The sequence below is a fragment of the Trichosurus vulpecula genome, chromosome 6 (assembly GCF_011100635.1).
Source record: "Trichosurus vulpecula isolate mTriVul1 chromosome 6, mTriVul1.pri, whole genome shotgun sequence".
In the NCBI taxonomy this organism is placed as follows: domain Eukaryota; kingdom Metazoa; phylum Chordata; class Mammalia; order Diprotodontia; family Phalangeridae; genus Trichosurus; species Trichosurus vulpecula.
Genome location: NC_050578.1, coordinates 78955734 through 78974404, shown reverse-complemented (window position 1 = coordinate 78974404; position 18671 = coordinate 78955734). Strand labels below are relative to the sequence as shown.

The window sequence follows — 18671 nt, the reverse complement described above, 5'->3', positions numbered from 1 at the left end:
CAAAGACAAAGAATTGAAGATTCAGCTTCTTTTTCTAAGTATAGAATGAAGAACAGAGCAGAGGAAATCCTACCTTTTCTGATGCACTTGGCAACTGGGGGTGAGGAATCATGATTGGCTACGTTAAGGGAAGGGGTTTTTACGCGCACACACACACACACACACACACACACACACACACATTTAGGACCACCCTTTCTACCTTAGAAAAATGCTTTATGGATTTACGGGACCAAGCTACATCTCAAGACCAGTGATAGTGGAGTCACTGGTGCCTGGGAACAAGATTAGACCAGTTTTAATTGGGCAAGGATGAGGCAAAGATGGGCAAGGTCAGCTTGTCCGCTCTTGAAGATAGCCCCCAGATGACATGGAGTTTCTCAGGAGCTGAAGTTATGAAGGATAACAAGCTTCCTTGGCACAGAGTGATTTGCAGGTGGTGCCCTTAGGATCACAGTTCCCTTGGAGTTAAAGTGTTTTATCAAACTGTTGAACTTCTGAACTAAGCTCAGAGTTTCTCTTTAAAAGTAATCAATAGGAAATAAACTTTGGCATCTAACTGGGGAGAGGAAGACTGACCTTTTGAACTCAAGAGTTTCTACACTCAGAGACAAAGAAGAATAAAGAATGTGATTACAGAGTGAAATAAAAATATGGAATGCAGGATCCATATTTAATTTTCACAATTGCCACATTAATGGCCTTTTCTCATTCCTCATCCTTGACTTAGAGAGGTCAAGCCTTTGATACTGTCCATCACCTCGCCTCATGTGTATTCCCTCCTATTTAGGTTGTGATAAATGATTGTGATGGAATACTATTGTGTGTTAAGAAATGACAAGGGGGGTGGTTTCAGAAAATCATGGAAAGACACATATGAAGTGATGCAAAGTGAAGTGAGCAGAACCAGAACATTGTACACAGTAACAGCAGTATTGTAATGATGATCAATAGTTTTTCAGACTTAGCTATTCTGGTCAATACAATGATCCATGACAATTCCAAAAGACTTGTGATGAAAAATGCTCTCTACTTCTATAGAGGGAACTGATGAACTCTACAGATTGAAGCCTAATTTCTTCACTTCATTATTTTTCTTGATTTATCTATTTTGTGCAACATGGCTAATATGGAAATAGGTTTCACATAATTTCACATGTACAATTGATAACATTGTTTGCCTTCTGCCTGGGTCATGGAGAGACTGGAAGGAGGGAGAGAATTTGGAACTCAAAAAGGAATGCTATAAATGAAGGATTTTAGGAGGCAAAAAAAGAATTTGTTGTGACTTTTTCATCTCTCCTAGGGGATTTAAATTTCTTTTGTGAGAAGGTCCTTAAAGGACTTCTGTGATAGAACTTTTCTTTAAATGCTTCTTCATATCGCTTCTGTAGTAAGCTTTTATCTCAGTCACTCCTCATTTTTCTTTTAAAAAGTGTATTAATATCTTTTACATCATCTCCATTTCCCAATGTGTCCCTATTCCCTGACGCATAAAGCCATCCCTTGATAACAAAGAATAAAAAATGGGTTGTCATTTGGAGAGGGCAGTGAAGCAGTTCAGCAGAACCAACCAGTGCATCAGCCCAGCCCAGGCGTATGTGTGCTGCTTCACAGTTGTAGATTGCCATCTTGGCAAAGGAGGGAAGGAATTACATTTAAATACTAATCTTCCTGGTCAGTATAATTAATTACATGCAGCATTTAACTTTCACCTTATTCTTACTCTTTCCATTCCCTTTGTTGTCATATATTTTGTGGTTCTTGGTTTCTTTTTTTTAACGCATGTTTTGCTTTTTTCTAAGGGTTAAAAATAAAATGATTAATAACTTTGTGGATATTGACTTACTAAACTTTATTACATTTTTAATCCGAAATACAGAATAAAACTAGCACTTTTGTATCCAAAATAGAATAGTGAGGATTGTACATGAAACCATAAATAATTTGAATTTCCTTTTAAGTAAAATAAACTCAGTGTTACTTTCAAAGCTATTCTATTCCCGTTTCCTTCCAAGATTACTGCTATTCACTTCTCAGCATTTTTTTCTTGGTTCTTCCTATTTAGCTTTGTATCTGTTCATATGAATTGTTTCTCTGTTTGTAGTCCTAGTTTCTTATAGGACAATAGCATTCCATTACATTATGCTTAACCATTCCTCAATTAATGGGTATCTGCTGTGTTTCTGATTCTTTGCTACTACCAAAAAAAGAACTTGCTTAAAAACTTTTTCCTTTGGCTGTATATTTGACTTTTCTGTTTGACTCCTGATGTACATCTTAGTCACTGTCTTAGCATACCTGCTTTCCAGAATGGATAGACTAGTTCATACCTGCTGATTTTTCTCGTGTTTTTACTGAAAATACACTTATTACCAGTTTCTCCCCTTCAGAAAACCTGGCACTTAGTGCATCTCCCACAGCACTTGTTGCCCCTTCTCTTTTCTTTCATATCCCATCACTCAGTGGCCAATTGGGACATTGCTTTCAGAAACACTGGTGGGCTCAAATAATAGAGTCTGTTGTTCACCTTTACTAGTCTTTCTTTGGTCACACTGTCCTATCTGCGGACCCTGAGGTCTCTTATGGGAGGGACCTTTGATTGAGAAGGCTTTGCACGGGAGTTTGTATTCTTGTTTTCCATTTGGTGATTGTTTGCTTCCTTGCTTTAATAACAGTCTGTAATTAGTAATACTTTTTGGTATCTTCCCTTCTATATGGGTGCCACCCTCATCCACAGCTATCCCTTTTCCTTCTTGAGACTTGGTAGTCTGATTGATTCATGGGCTTCAAGTTGACCAGGTGACAGGGTTCTCCCTACTCTTTCCTGGGCTTAGCTCCAAAAGTCAGGAGCCAGTCAGGATCCAGTAGCAGTCATCTGGTTTACCAGACTGCCTCGTGGTCTGGGAGAGCTGGATAGAAAGCTGGAAGCAGTGGGGTGCCTTAAAGTTGGGGAACCTCCATAGAAAATGTACAGCAGTACATTGAAGTACAGCAGCCGGGAAGGTGGGCAAGAGAATGCTTAGAGCCTGAAAGTTACTCCCACTCTTCTTATATCAGGGAGCTCTCTGAATTGGGGTTTTGTTTTCTTACATTTCTTATTTCCACCTTATTCTGCTGTCTTCCCGGAATTTTGGTATTTTAAAGAGCAGTGCTTTGTTACTATTGACTTTTCACTCACCACTCCTTCTGAGGAATAATTTGGCAGAGATCAGGAAGGAGAATGGGATAAAGGAAGGCTCAGATGGGAAATAGGGCATGTGGAAGACTTCCTGGCTCCTCTCCTTACTCCCTATTCAGGAATTCCACTCTGGTTGCTGGAAATGAAAGTTTTCCTCAGTAAATTACCAGAGATTACAACCTGCTTTGGAAAAGGAAGTAAAACATTGAGAGGAGAAATGTTGATGTAATTTCTTTAAAGACATTTTAAGCGCTATATTTTTATATACTGTTATCAACTTGAAACATTTTTTCTTGTCTAAAAGCATATGTAAATATTTTACATGCTGTATTGCAGGAATTTGATTTTCATGTTCGCTGGCCTGGAGTGAAGCTTCTTACCACACTTTTAAAACAGCAGGGGCCACAAGTGCAGCAGATTATTCTCGTCAGTCCTATGGGTAAGAGACTTGCATAATTTCAGATTATAAAAATGTTTGAAAATGGAATTGTAAAGGTGGGTTTACTCTTGACACTTTGATTCATTCTTTAAGATGTATTCTTTTGGACTGAAAATGTTCATGTTACACTATTTGCTTATTCTAGGTGTTTCAAGATTAATGGATTTGCTCGCCGATTCCAGGGAAGTTATACGTAATGATGTAAGTAAACAGGGACCCAGAAGATGAGGTTGTTCTTTCACTTTAAATGTTTTCTTCTTGACATCATTTTAAAAAAACAACAGAAGTCTGAAAGTGCCCAAGTACTTGATTTGTAATATTATTTGAGTTTGATAGAAGAGAATGATCATCTGGTTTTGTTTTTTAGTTCCATAAAGGATAATATAGGACAATATTGTTTCTTTGGTTCCTTTTTATACAGATTGTTATTTTAACCAAAATATTTGTTGCCATATAGATCTGTATAGCACTTCAGCCCTTCTCTGAGAACTAGTGCCAGCTAAGTGCTGTTTCCATTCCTTTCTCTACAAGCACAGAATCAGGCCCTGTAGGCACTGAATGAACTAATGTCAGTACGATGTGTATGAGCTTATGTCAGTAACATCAATGTAGGGCTTTTGCCCTGATTTAGAGAGCTCTTAGGTTTGTACAGATTTTAGTATGCCCTAGACCCAGGCCATTGGAATATATAACGTTGAACTTATTTATTAAGACTGAGTATTTTACTGATCTGCTTTTGAACAATTACAGAGGATAATTTGCTTAAAATAATATCCACCGTCTCTTATACCTTTGAAGATTTGTATGTAAGACTTGCTGATTCTTGGAGGGTTTTTCTTGTCATCATTTGATATCGCCACATAATGTACATGCTCTTTCTTTCTTTGGCGTGTGTGTGTGCCTGTGTGTGTGTGTGTGTGTGTGTGTAAAGATAAAGAATTTTAAAAACCTCAAGGGACTTTAGCCTGGTCCCCAACTGCTTATTTTACAGATGAGAAAAACTGAGGTCCAGCGAGCGTGAACGATTCAGCTAGTTAGTGACCAGGCAGGGATTGTAGCAGATTCTTAGGATTGACCTAAGGGATTTATTTTAGTGGCCACCTGCAACTTACTAGACAGTGGCCTTTGCTTTGTGTCATGATAGTGCTTGAGGCAGCCCATGCTACTTTTCAGTGCTACTAATTGTTATATCAGGCTTAAATTTTATTATTTGCAGCTTTCACCCATTGCTCCTATGTCTGCCCCCATGACTAAGCAGAACTTATTCGATGCCTCTTTCATGTGAAAACCCTTAAAATACTTAAAGACAGTTCTCATGTTCCCCCTAATTTTTCTTTTCTTCAGATCAGACAGTTCCAGTTCCTTCCTTTGCTAGGGTATGAACTTGAGCCCCTTTACTGTCCTGGTTCCCCTCCTCTGGAGCTGTTTCAGCTTATTGATGTCCTTCCTAAACTGTAGTGAAGACAGTAATCCAGCTGTGGGCTGAACAGGGCCAGGTGTAGTGAGCCCGGCATTTCCTGATTCTTGGATGTTATTTATTCCCTAAGAACAGGCTGTTTAAGGCTGTATTAATGAACTTGGTTGCCAGGAGTCCCTTGACTCATTGAGGTTGAAATCCACTACAACTCTCTCATTGCTTATAAATGAAATATGCTGCTTAGCATTTCTCACATCTTTACTTGTAAAGGTGATAAGTATAAGCCTTTATAAGGATCCCAAATAAATGTCATGTCATTAGATGCAGTGCAGTGGTCTAGCCTGTCATGATCTTTTTGAAATTCTGTCATCTAGTTTATTATCTACCTGAGCTTTGTGTCATCTGCATACTTTATGAGCCTGCCATCTTTGCTTGTATCCAGGTCATTGATAAAAATGTTATACCTGTGCATAGGGCCACATGCGGATCAATGGGGCACTCCCCTGGAAAATTTGCATGTTGATATGCAATCACCAGCTTATTCTCATGACTTGGCTCATACAGTCACCATGTGGGCAGCTCCTTGGTTTTCAAGTGTAAACTTTTTTCTGTTAACACATAGATATAGTTTCAAATACAGTAAGACTTTTCCTGAAATTTCTCTTTATCACTTTCTAAATAGCTGTATAAACTTAAAAAGAAGTCTGATAACCTCTCTGGGCCTCAGTTTCCTTGTCTGTTAAATGAAGACCCCTTCCAGCTCTAAAATTGTATGAGGCCATGATTTTGAGAGGCTCTCATTTCCTATTGATATTTTAAGCCACTAAACATTCTTTCTTTTCCCTATTCCCCACTAGGGTGTCTTATTACTGCAGGCATTGACAAGAAGTAATGCAGCAATCCAGAAAATCGTTGCTTTTGAAAATGCTTTCGAAAGGTTACTAGATATCATCACAGAGGAGGGGAACAGTGATGGAGGTACGATATGAACAAGTTAATCTGAAGTCTTGTCACCTTTTTAGATTTAATATAAAATGCAAGGGGTTTTTGTAATATGAAAAACAAAAAAATAAGCCATGGAAGATGAAGGCATGTACTTTTAAGTCATGGCAGAAGCCAGGTTCTGTGTCTTTTTTTTCTCTTTTGACATAAAATGCTATCCATTGCAAAATACCCCATTGCAGAATAGGGTGCCATCTGTTTCACTAGGGGCTGGTGGACAGAGGCTAGAACAGTAAAAGGCAAAGCAGTGATATGTTAAAAAATAAAAGTGCACTGTTTAATAACAGTAGCTAGGCACCTCAGTAGATAGAACATGAAGTCAGAAGACCTGAGTTCAAATCTGGCCTCAGACACTTGCTAGCTATGGACTGTGGGGAAGTCATTTAACGCTAGTCCACTGGAGAAGGAAATGGCAAAACTACTCCAGTATTTGCCAAGAAAACCCCATGGACAGTATTGGCATGATATGGTCCACAGGATCATGAAGAGTCAGACACAACTATATAAACCTAAACAGGGAATAACTGAATATTATAACACAATTATTTTACTAGTTATTATTTTAGATACAGCATTGAGAAAAAATATTCCATTTTGAGAGCTATGTACATTAAAAGGCTAGAAATTTTTCTATCCCATCTCATTCCCAGTAATATAGAAATTGCGATTGTATTTCAGATCCAAGGTGGGGATGCCCTTTGCTTGCCACTTACTTTGTCCTTTTAAGTTTGTTTTATGATGCCGGCTACCTCTTTCCCTTAGTTACAAATGCAAGAGAAAAAACTTTAGGATTTTATTATGGCATTACAGTTTTATTTTTGGTAGAATTTAATAATGATAGAAAGATCCTATTGTATCTTGTTAATACCTGCTTGGTATTTGGATTCAAAAATGAGATTACTTCTAGCCAGGGGAAGTCAGGCAAAATTACAAGAATAGGTGAAATTTGCCCTGAGCCTCCAAGGATCAATAAAATGGGAAGAGAAGAAGATTCCAAACGTGGGAGAACACATGAGCAATGATCTGGAAGTAGCCAGGTGGAGGATGTGTCACAAGAATTATTAGTTCATTTTGGCTGGAATGGGGGGCTCATAAAGAGAATTGATAGAGTTGGAATGTAGGTTGGAACCCTATCATCAAATACCTTCAATGCTGTCCGAAGACTTGACACTTTAGACAGTGTAGAATAAGTAAGGGTTTTGAGTAGTGGGGGCTGCTTTTAGGCAATTACTCTGGCAGCATTGTTTATATTTCATCGCTATATGGAAGACTATAATCCAGGGTAGAGATTATGAGGGCCTCAACCACAGCTGTGGCTGTAGGAATGGCACATGGGGATTATTTTGTGAAATGTTGCTGAGGTAGAATTGATGACAGGTTCGATGGATAGGGAGATGGAAGAGAAAACTTGGAAGGTGTCACAAACAAAATGATAGTGCAGCTCAATTATATGCATGACTTTTTAATGTTTAATCAGGCAGTAATGCTTTAGAGTTTTCTTTCAGGTCTTAACTTCAAGTTTGTCTTTTCAGGTATAGTAGTTGAAGATTGTCTCCTCCTGCTTCAAAATTTGTTAAAGAATAATAATTCCAATCAGAATTTTTTTAAAGAAGGTTCATACATTCAGCGTATGAAACCTTGGTTTGAGGTTGGTGATGACAATTCTGGCTGGTCAGCACAGAAGGTGACTAATCTTCATCTGATGCTTCAGGTAAAATGTTCTTTGACATAAATATAATAGGAACTCTGACAACTCTGTCAGAATAAAGTACATAACGTAGCTTGCTTATGGTGATTCCTGATAGGATTTTACAATGAAGAATAGATTGATCTTTTGTTTTAATTTAATAGTTAGGATTTCTTGACTTTGAGAAATAACATTGTAAGCTAAAAGCCTTTCAGATCCTAGCGTCCAGTGAAGGATTTTCAGCTCCAGTATTTACCTGTTCATGATGTTTTAAGACTTCATGCAAACTTACAACATAACATAGTGGAAATCATATATCTAGAATAATGCAATGAGTTTTTCTCTCAAGTATTTGTAATTACTTCTCTGAGGCTGGTTCTAGAGAGCTAATATTAGAATCCAAATCTCCTGAGTCAAGTCAACAAGTATTTATTAAGCTCTTGTCCACTGTTTTGCCAAAGTCCATTGTTGTTGTTTGTGAGAAGAGAGCATATAATTACAAATGGATGCTTTTCTAATTTGAACCATTCAGTTAAATTCCGTAAAAATGTATTGATTCCATAAAAATGCTTCTTATATGAAATGCGTTGTACTAGGAACTGCAGATACTAAGATGATGAACGACATGGTGCTTTGGGTTGATCTCTCTGCCTCAAGTTTCTCCTTATGCCAGTGTCTCTGCCATTCAACTGTCTAATAGATCTTCCTGAAGTGCGGAGCCAGCCTTGTTAGCCTACTTTCCAGTAAACTCCAGTGGCATCCTGTTGCCTCCAGGATCAAATATAAAATCTTGTTTGGCTTTTAAAACCCTTCCTAACCTGACCTTCCTTTCCAATCTTTTTCCATCTTATCTCCTTCTAGATGCTCTGATCTCCTTACCATTCCTCACACAAGACACTTAATCTCCCAACTCCATGTATTTTCACTGGCTTCACTAGGTGCATCTTGACATGTAGTTTTAATAAAGTAAGAATAGTAATAATTCATAATAATAATATCATAAATAAGTTGGAGAACAGAGACAGGTGGGAAAATAAGAGATTACTTTTGACCAGGTATATCATATGAGTTAAAAGGCCAAGCAAATGCACAAAAGCAAGACTGGGCTGGTTGAGGTTAAGGAATCTATAGTAGTCCAGTTTAGCTGGAATGTTAAAATGTACAAATGATAACCATTTGAAATAAGACTGAAAATGTAGGTTTGTAAGTAGAGATCATTGAATAACAAGCTAAGAAGGCTTTATTTTATCTTTTAAATATTGAAGAATGTGTTATACTAGTTAGGAGGCTATTCAGATTGTCCAAGTAAGAAGTAGGATAGTCACAATGAGAGGAGATTGATGGAATAATTATGACTAGTAGAAGGGATTGGGAGAACTTTGACTAATTGGATATGAAATGGGGGGAAGAGGAGGAAATGGTTTCAAGTTTGTGTGATTATGAGGATGTTGATGCTATCCACACAGGATCATAATTAGGAGAAAAATCACATGTAGAGGGAAAAATAATGAGTTCTGTTTTGAACAAACTTAGTTTAAGTTGTTAATTCAGCATTCAAATGGAGATGTCTTCCAGGCATTAGGAAACACCTCAACCTTATTCCAAATAATTTCTTGCATTACTTTGAAAGTCAAGAATTTATCCCTTCTTTTTGGATTAATAGCCTTTTCTTTCTTTGAACATTTAAATCATTTTTTAATAATTTGAAGTGTGGGGGAATGAGGATGGAAGATACTACTTAACTCAAAAGAAATTTATTTTGCTCCTTCTTACCTAATTTTTGAGTTCCGTTCCTTATTATTTAATAGGCATAGATTTGTCAGTGTGTTACAATAGAAAGGGCACCAGAGCTGGAGACAGAAGGCCTAGGTTCACATTGTGCTTCTCCTTCTTGCCTTTGTGACCTCAGGCAAGTCCCTTTACCTCTCTAGGATTCAAATTTCTCATCCTAAAATGAGGAGGTTGGTGTAGATGAGGTACAAGGTCCCTCCAGCTTTAGATCTGTGATCCTATTAATTTAGAATCCCTCCTGGTTGTCTTTTGCATTGGTCTGTTTTTCTGGCTTTTTGGCCAGTACCAGGCAACTTCTGTATTGTCACATTTTGTTTAAGGTCTGGAGTGTGTAATGCACACTTTCATATCCTTGCTAGTCTGTTTTGTAATCAGTTTTGTTTTCTTTTTATCCAACTTTGTAAGGTGACTTGCTGGCTTTCAAAATTCATGTTAATTTATATTTGTATACTACATACTTAATAAATGCTTGTTGGTTGATTCATAATATTAAATAGGTAAATTTAGCGTAATACAGATACTTGTGTTACAGTGTTTAATATTTCTAATTATCGACAAGACGTAGCCCTCTATTTTATAGGCTTTATTTTATGCTTTCCTTCTATTTTAAAAGCAATTCTTTTTTCTCCTTTCCCTAACTTAGCTTGTTCGTGTTCTGGTATCACCTACAAATCCTCCAGGTGCTACTAGCTCCTGCCAGAAGGCGATGTATCTCTGTGGATTGTTACAGCAGCTTTGCATTATCTTAATGGCTACTGGTGTTCCTGCTGATATTCTGACTGAGGTAAATAAATGAACACATACTTTTATCAAACCATCACCTAGGCTGGAAAGAGATGGTTTGTAAATGCTAAGGAAAGAAGCTGTGGTTAAACTGATTTTTATGAGCTTTACTTTTTGTATCCATATAGGAGTGCTTAAATGGATTCCTTAGCTATCATTTCATCCCATGGCAAAGGGTTTGGGGTTTTTTTTTTCCGAGTCTTACCTAAAGTAGTATGGATTTTGAGGATCCCTTTTTAAAAAGTGATTTCTAGGATGTTAGTGGGAAGTATTTTTATTTTCTTTTTTAATAGTATTTTATTTTTTCTTGATTACATGTCAGTGCAGTTTTTAGCATTCATTTTTACAAGATTTTCAGTTCCAAATTTTTCTCCCTCCCTCCCTGCCCCTCCCCTCTTCTGAAAGTGATAGGCAGTTTTATATAGGTTATACATGTACTGTCATGGAAAACATTTCCGTATTAGTCACAGTTGTGAAAGAAGAAACAGATCAAAGGGAAAAAACTGCAAAAATGAATAAAGTGAAGAAAATATGCTTCGATCTGTATTCAGAGTCCATCTGGGTGTGGAGAGCGTTGTCTTTCATGAGTCCTTTGTACTTGTGTCTTGGATCATTGTGTTGCTCAGAAGAGCTGAGTCTTTCATAGTTGGTCATCACACAGTGTTGCTGATACTGTGTACAATGTTTTCTTGCTTCTGCTCATTTCACTTTGTATTGGTTTGTACAAGTCTTTCAAGGTTTTCCTGAAAACTGCCTATTCTTATTTCTTATTGCACAATAGTATTCCATTACATTGATATACCACAGCTTGTTCAGCCGTTCCCCAATTGATGGGCATCTCCTCAATTTACAATATTTCGCCACCATGAAAAGGGCTGCTATAAATATTTTTGTACATATAGGTCCTTTCCCCTTTTTTATCATCTCTTTGGGATACAGACCTAGTAGTGGTATTGCTGGGTTAAAGGTTATGCAGTTTTATAACCCTTTGGGCATAGTTCCAAATTGCTCTCTAGAATGGTTGGATCATTTCACAACTCCACCAACAGTGCGTTATTGTTCCAATTTTCCCATATCCCTTCCAACGTTTATCATTTTCCTTTTTTTTCATATTAGTCAATCTAATAGGTGTGATTTCTTCACCTGAAAACTGCCTGTTCATACCTTTGGCCATTTATCAATTGGGGAAGGGAAGTGTTTTTAAAGGGAGTTTTATGAGTGTAAGAAATTTATATGCAGTACATGAGATTTAAATTGCTACAAATTATTTCCTAATGATCTTTGCAGTTTTTCAAGCCATCTTCGGAGATTAAACCAAAAGAGAAGCAGTCAAATTTTACCTGCTCTGAAATCAGCATTAGCCCTTCTTCTTTGTTTATTTTCTGATGAATATTTAAATTCTTCTCAACAGACTATTAACACTGTATCAGAAGTTATTCGAGGCTGCCAAGTAAACCAAGACTACTTTGCATCTGTCAATGCACCTTCAAACCCACCACGGTAGGAGAAAGGGATATATCAACACTTATAAAAGATTCCTATGGAAACTACAAATATACTTAATTAACTGATTTGGTAGTAAAACTTGTATGTATGTCTTTGGCTTCTAAAATCTTGTTGTGCTCTGGCGAGAGATTAATCTTGCCTGCAGATCAGATCTGCTGGGTTTTTCCTTCTCTATTTGGAGCTTTGGGTGCTAAGTTTCTTTTCCCAGTTTTTTATCAGTTACCAGAAATATCTACTCTCTGACTTAAAAGTTTACATGTATGATTTGAAATAATTAGCCCTTGAGAAAACATGTTGCTTTTTTTCTCCAGAATGTGAGTTCCCCTACAGTTCACCTTTAACCATATCTTGACTCTTAAATGGAGCCTCTTGGGCAAATGCTGGCACATAGTGGGCACTCAGTAAAAAGCTGTTGAACTGAATTAATTCTTCAGCTGAGTCGAATCCTTACTGCCTCCAGCTTTTGTCCATGATTCCTAACCATGAGGTAGATCGACGAAAGGAGATTGTTTTTTAATCTTGTTTTTGGAATTATTTGGATAGAATTTAGTGGTGGATGCCAGGTAGATATTTCCAGAAATGACTAGTGTTGTTATTCTCATTTTATTGATGAGGAAACCCAGTTGTCAGAGGGGTGATTGCCGAAGATCACCCACCTAGTAAATAGGCAAAGAAGACTTGTCGGGTCCCAGGGCCTCTGCCTCAAATACAGCGTCCTTTCCGTTCTCCTACATATGGATGGGGTGCTTTGTCTCTAGGAAATCATTATGAATGAATACGCAAATCCATTTTTCTTTGTTTTCCTTTTTAAAAATTTTTTATTAATTTTGAATAAATACAAAAAGACAGAAAGATTTCCATGTACACTGCACAATATAGAAAGGGGATTCAGTATAAAACCATGAATTTCATTTCACACTGTTTACTTTTTTTGAAAAACTATGTACTAAATACTATACATTATTTTCAAAACTACCCTGCTTTTCTGTGCTTCTTTTTAAGTTTCCCTTTGTTCTCTGCTGTACATTTTTTATTTTTTTCATCCTCTCCCCACCCCACCCTAAAGAAGGCTACTGTTAAACACAAATATGAGCTTATATATGTAAAACCATACTATATGTGCTTTTGGATGTGGACAACATCTTCCTTCCTGGGTCCTTTGCAGTTGATTTGATTATTTATAATACTCAAAATGATTTTGTCATTCAAAATTGTTCTTAAAAACAATATTGCCATTACTGTGTACAGCATTCTTTTGGTTCTGTCATTTCATTCTTCATTATTTCATGCAAGTCTTTCCATGTCATCCTAAAAGCAACCAGCTCATCATTTCTTACAGCACAGTAGTATTCTATCACAATCATACACCACAACTCGTTCAGTCATTCCATCGTTGAGGGACATCCCCTCATTTTCTAATTCTTTGCCACCACAAAGAGAGCTGCTAAAAGTATTTTAGAACATATAAATTTCCCCAGTCACCTTAGGAAACAGACCTAACTGTTGTATTACTGGGTCAAAGCATGTAGAAAGTTTAATATCCCTTTGGGTGTAATTCCACGTTGCTCTCCAAGATGATTGGATCAGTTCACAGGTCCACCAACAGTGAATTAGTGCCCCAGTTTTTCCACATCCCCTCAAACGTTTGATGATTTCCCCTTTTATCATTTTAGCCAATCTGATAGGTATGAGGTATTATCTCAGAATTGTTTTAATTTGCGTTTCTTTAATCAATAGTGATTTAGAGTCTTTTTTTGTGACTATATGTAGTTTTGGTTTCTTCATCAAAAAACTACCTGTTCATATCCTTTTACCATATATCAATTGGGGAATGACTTGTATTCTTATAGATCTGACAAAGTTCTTTATATATTTGAGATATGAGACCTTTATCTCAGAAACCCTCCATAAAATTTTTCCCCCAATTTTCTGTTTTCCTTCTGATCTTGGATACATTGGTTTTATTTGTAAAACCTTTTTAATTTAATGTAATCTAAGTTATCCATTTTACACCTCACCTTGCTATCTCTGGTTTATTCATAAATTGTTCTCTTCATAAGTCTCATAGATAATATGTTCCATGTTCTTCTCGTTTTCTTATGATATGTCCCTTTATATCTAGGTCTTGTGTCCATTTTGACTTTATCTTGGTAAATGGTGTAAGATATTGGTCTTTGTCCAATTTCCTTTCCAACTTTCCCAACAATTTTTACCCAATAATGAATTCTTATCCCCAAAACTTGAGTCTTTACATTTGTCAAACACAAGATTACTATCGTCATTTGCTTCTGTGTATGCCATGTCTACTCTGTTCCACTGCTCTACCTTTGTACTATTTCTTAGCCAGTACCAGATAGTTTTGATAATTACAGCCTTATAGTTTAAGTGGTACTGCTAACCCTCCTTCCTTTACATTTTTTTCCATTAATTCCTTTGAAATTCTCAACCTTTTGTTCTTCCAAATGAATCTTGTTATTTTTCTAGCTCAGTAAAATAATTTTTTTGGTAATTTAATTTGGATGGCATTGAATAAATAGATTAGGAAAAAGTTTTATTATATTAGCCCTGCCTATCCATGAACAATTTATATTTCTCCAATTATTTAAATCTGACTTTATTTGTATAAATAGGGCTTTATGATTATATTCGTGTAGTTTCTGGTTTTGTTTTGGTAGGTATCCTCCCAGGTACCTTATATTGTTCACAGTTACTCTAAATGGGGTATCTCTTACTATCTCTTCTTGCAGAGTTTTGTTGGTGATATATATAGAAATGCTGATGACTTGTGTGGATTTATTTTACATCCTACTACTTTGCTAACATTATTAATTGTTTCCACTAATTTTTTAGTTGAAGCTTTAGGATTTTCCAAGTATATCATTATTGTATGCAAAAAGAGAGTTTTATTAGGGAAATTCATTTTTCAGGTTTTCCTAATTGGGTGGGTTTGGCCTTAGAAAAATAAGAGAGTCCTGGAAAAAGCACATTTGAGCTTCCTGCACAATTATAACTGTCCTTTTAGCCCTAGGTCTTACATGACTGAGTTTCAGGCTTTGTTTATTTTGGTTCTGATATGCATTTTTCTTTTAATAATAAAACAGGCCTGCAATTGTTGTGCTTCTGATGTCCATGGTTAACGAAAGGCAGCCGTTTGTGTTGCGTTGTGCTGTTCTCTACTGTTTCCAGTGTTTCTTGTATAAAAACCAGAAAGGACAAGGGGAAATTGTGGCAACGCTTCTGCCTTCTACCATTGATGGTAATGATTTGTTTTTTTAAGTATTTCTAACTTGAATTCATTCTTATGCTTTCACCTAAAATATTTTACATCCTCAGTTCATCTTCCTATATCTGAAGATTAATCTTAAGTAAAATAGAAATGTTTTGGTTTGAGCAATTCTTTTGGGTCTTTATTGTCCTGTTAGTGACTCACAATTTTAATTATTTGGGGCCTAGTATACAATTACTTATGGCCATTATATCACCATTGGAAGGATTACACAAGCAAGAGAGAGATTACAATAGATATTCACGTTTTGTCATACATTCCTTCTTCTGTATTTTGTAGTGCATATAGACATGCCCATTTAATTTTGTTAGGTTCAAAATAATGAGAAAGTGAACATTAAAAAACAAAAAGAATATTTCTGCACCTTGGTTTCATTAAAAGCACTAGAGAGTTTCCCAAGAGTTACCTAATTCTTTCTCCTCTTCCTCCTCCTCCTCTCTTGTTCATTTCTGGTCCCAGTTCATTGTGTATTCATAGCTTTGGTCCACGATGTACTAATGGACCACCTCTCGTAAATCTAGGCAAGGATTCTTTTTGTTATCAGATGTTTTTCAATTAAATTTCTTCATGATAAAATCTTGAGGTTAACTGTAGAGATAAAAATTCATGGCAAAGTAAATGTATGAATCCTAAATGAACACTTCTCATCAATTTGGCTTTCTGGAAATTTAGCTGTGTGTTCTGCTCCTGTAAATATCAATACTAAATTTTATTTTGTCTTCCATAATCCTCTGGTCTCTTTATTCTTCATTCATTCCTTCTATCCTTCTGCAGGCATTTATTATCCATGCTCACCACACCCCTCTGCCCCACTGAGCAGTTTAAAAAAACAAAAACTAAAATCTTCATAACAAATATGCAGAGTCCAGCAAAACTAATTTCCATATTGACCATTTCCAGAAATCTGTATCTCATTCTGCACTTTTAGTTCATCACCTCTCTAGGAGGAGATGGGAGTAGGGTGTGGGGGGTGGATTCATATTTAGGCTTCAGGACTCATGGTTTGTTATTGCATTGAGCATAATTATGAAGTCTTTCATAGTTCTTTTTCCCTGTAATGTTTTCGTCTAATTCTGCTTGTTTCACTCTACATTATTTCATATTGAAATCTTTGTAGTTTCCTCTGAAACTGACCCATTTCAATCATTCCTTATGGCACACAGGAATATTTCCATTATACTTACGTACTATAATTTGTTTCCCCAGGAGGTAGATACCCACTTAATTTCTAGCTTTTGGCTATTAAGAAAAATCTTGGGCTTTTTAACTTGGAGTCCTTGTGCCTTAGATAGATCAATTGACTGATCAATAAATATGCCTCTTAGTGTAACTGACATCCTGGGCAATCCTATATATTTTGTTTTATTCATTTAAGAATATTATTCTAAGAAGGAGTCTACAGATTGACATCAGATTGTCAGAGCTCTCTCGGACACAAAAATGGTTAAGAAACCCTGATATGCACACTGAAAGAAACCATGGGAGCAATCAGACTCACCCTCTGATTTCACAAGTGAGGAAATTAAGAGATTAATTGGCTTCTCCAATGTCATGCTTGGCATTAAGTTGTAAAGTTCTTTGACTCCAAACCTGGTACTCTTCTATCTCCCCATTCAGGTGCATATCATAGCATGGATAACAGCCATTCTTAATCCACTTGACTTTTCTTTGCTGACAAGGCCAAATTCCCAAGTGATTGTGGATTTCATTTGGAAGACTTTTCAAGGTTTTATTTGGAAAATTTCATTCAATTAAAAAAGTTGTCACTCCTCTCTATAGTTGTTGAAGTTAAGGTCCATTATATCTGAATTGATGGGCTTTATAGAAATGTAAATCTTCTAAACTGTAGCTGAACCTTAATAATTTGGAAATGCTGTTTGAAAATACTGAGGGAATCCAGTTTCCTTAATTGATAGATTACATATAAAATAAGCCTACCATTTTTTCCTGAAGTTAACAAAAAAAAAATTATTTTTGCTTGACTCTTTTATGTCAGCTAAGAATCTTTTAAAAGCAAATCTAAAAGAGTTGAGACAGCACTCTCCCTTCCTGATGACATGGTGTGTTTATCATTCTTTTGCCATTCCCATCAACTGTTAAGACCATACCTTGTAGAAAACTTGAAGGCATTGTCTCGTAAGCTTACCCAGTATCCCCTTTGTGGAATGTCTAAACAAATTGTGGTTCATGAATGTAATAGAATATTAATTTACTATAAGAAATGGGAGAAGATTTATAAAAAACGGAGGCACAGAAAAGTAAGCAGAGGCAGGTCTGGGCTGGGTGACTGTCATATGCCCATCCTATCCAGGCTTCTCAGGGGGTGCTGCTGGTGCACAACGCGTCAGCTCTGCTGAGGTGCTACCAAGGGGTGGTTCTCTGGGCAAGAGAGGGATACATTCCTATATGGAAATGAAGGTAATGGCAAAACAAAAGATGGAGAAAACATTTAAAAAGAGGAAAAATAGAAAAGACAAAAGAAAAAGCCCTGAGGCTTTGTTGAATCATTTCAATGGATTTTACCTTTCTGAGTTATCCTTTACTCATCCACCATAGTGGATGTAAAGAGAGATGAATAATAGCATCTTGTGGCATTTTCATGACATTATTGAGTGGCAACTGATCTAATATGTAAAATATATCTTGAGTTCATTTTGAATTTGGTTTGATCAGACATAGAGCTCTGATGTTATCTTCTGTCTGCCAATTTTGCAGCTACAGGTATTTCGGTCTCCGCTGGTCAGCTATTATGTGGAGGCCTCTTTTCTACGGATTCCCTTTCCAATTGGTGTGCTGCTGTGGCCCTGGCCCATGCTTTGCAAGAAAATTCTACTCAGAAGGAGCAGCTGCTGCGGGTCCAGCTCGCCACGAGTATCGGCAACCCTCCGGTGTCTCTGCTGCAACAATGCACTAACATCCTCTCTCAGGTGCAGTGCCTGGCCATCCTTAGGTCCAGAGGGGAAGGGAAGTGCGCTCTAAAGAAATGTGATTTCAGCACAAAAACCCTACAGGATTTATGAAGCAGCAGAAAATTTTTCAGAGAAAGGAGAAAAGAGCAGGGCTCACACACTTGTTTTCTTTTTAGAAGAAAAAGCTGCTGACGTGACCTTTTGCTATGGCACTTTGCCTCTGGCATTAGTTTGTACAACATGGTATTAATTAGGCTTTTTCTGCCCTGGCTCGCCTTTGCTTGGAGCCTTCATTTGGAGCAGAGCACTTCTTATGAAATATCACCTGAAACAGAAATGCTTACCTTCTCTCTGCCTCAGTTTCCTGATCAGTACCATGATGGGGTTGGACTTGATGGCCTCTAACATCCCTTCTAGTTTTAACTGTGACTATGACTTGATTAGGACCTTCCATAGGAATTAATAATTGATCTTATTGAGGACAAAAGGTGGATGTTAGAAAGCTAAACATTATATTAAATCTCTTGTCACTATTAAAAATCCCACCTTTATCTTTATTTCTAGTACTTTTTTTATCTCAGAAATAATTCAAAAAAACAAAACGCCCCACATATTTGGAAGTAGCCGAACCTTTATCCTAAGAAGCCATTTATAGTCATTTAACATTTGT

General features: G+C 36.8%; 1 protein-coding gene across 2 annotated transcripts in view; it reads left to right on the top strand.

Moving 5' to 3' along the window:
• The window catches only part of USO1 (USO1 vesicle transport factor), an 80856-nt gene that overhangs the window by 43143 nt on the left and 19042 nt on the right, over positions 1–18671 (top strand). For both annotated transcript variants that reach the window (XM_036762942.1, XM_036762941.1), the window contains exons 6-13: positions 3518–3620; positions 3766–3821; positions 5895–6015; positions 7572–7750; positions 10161–10301; positions 11712–11800; positions 14908–15062; positions 17808–18019. In XM_036762942.1, coding sequence (XP_036618837.1) covers positions 3518–3620; positions 3766–3821; positions 5895–6015; positions 7572–7750; positions 10161–10301; positions 11712–11800; positions 14908–15062; positions 17808–18019 — 1056 coding nt within the window. The remainder of the gene's footprint in view (positions 1–3517; positions 3621–3765; positions 3822–5894; positions 6016–7571; positions 7751–10160; positions 10302–11711; positions 11801–14907; positions 15063–17807; positions 18020–18671) is intronic.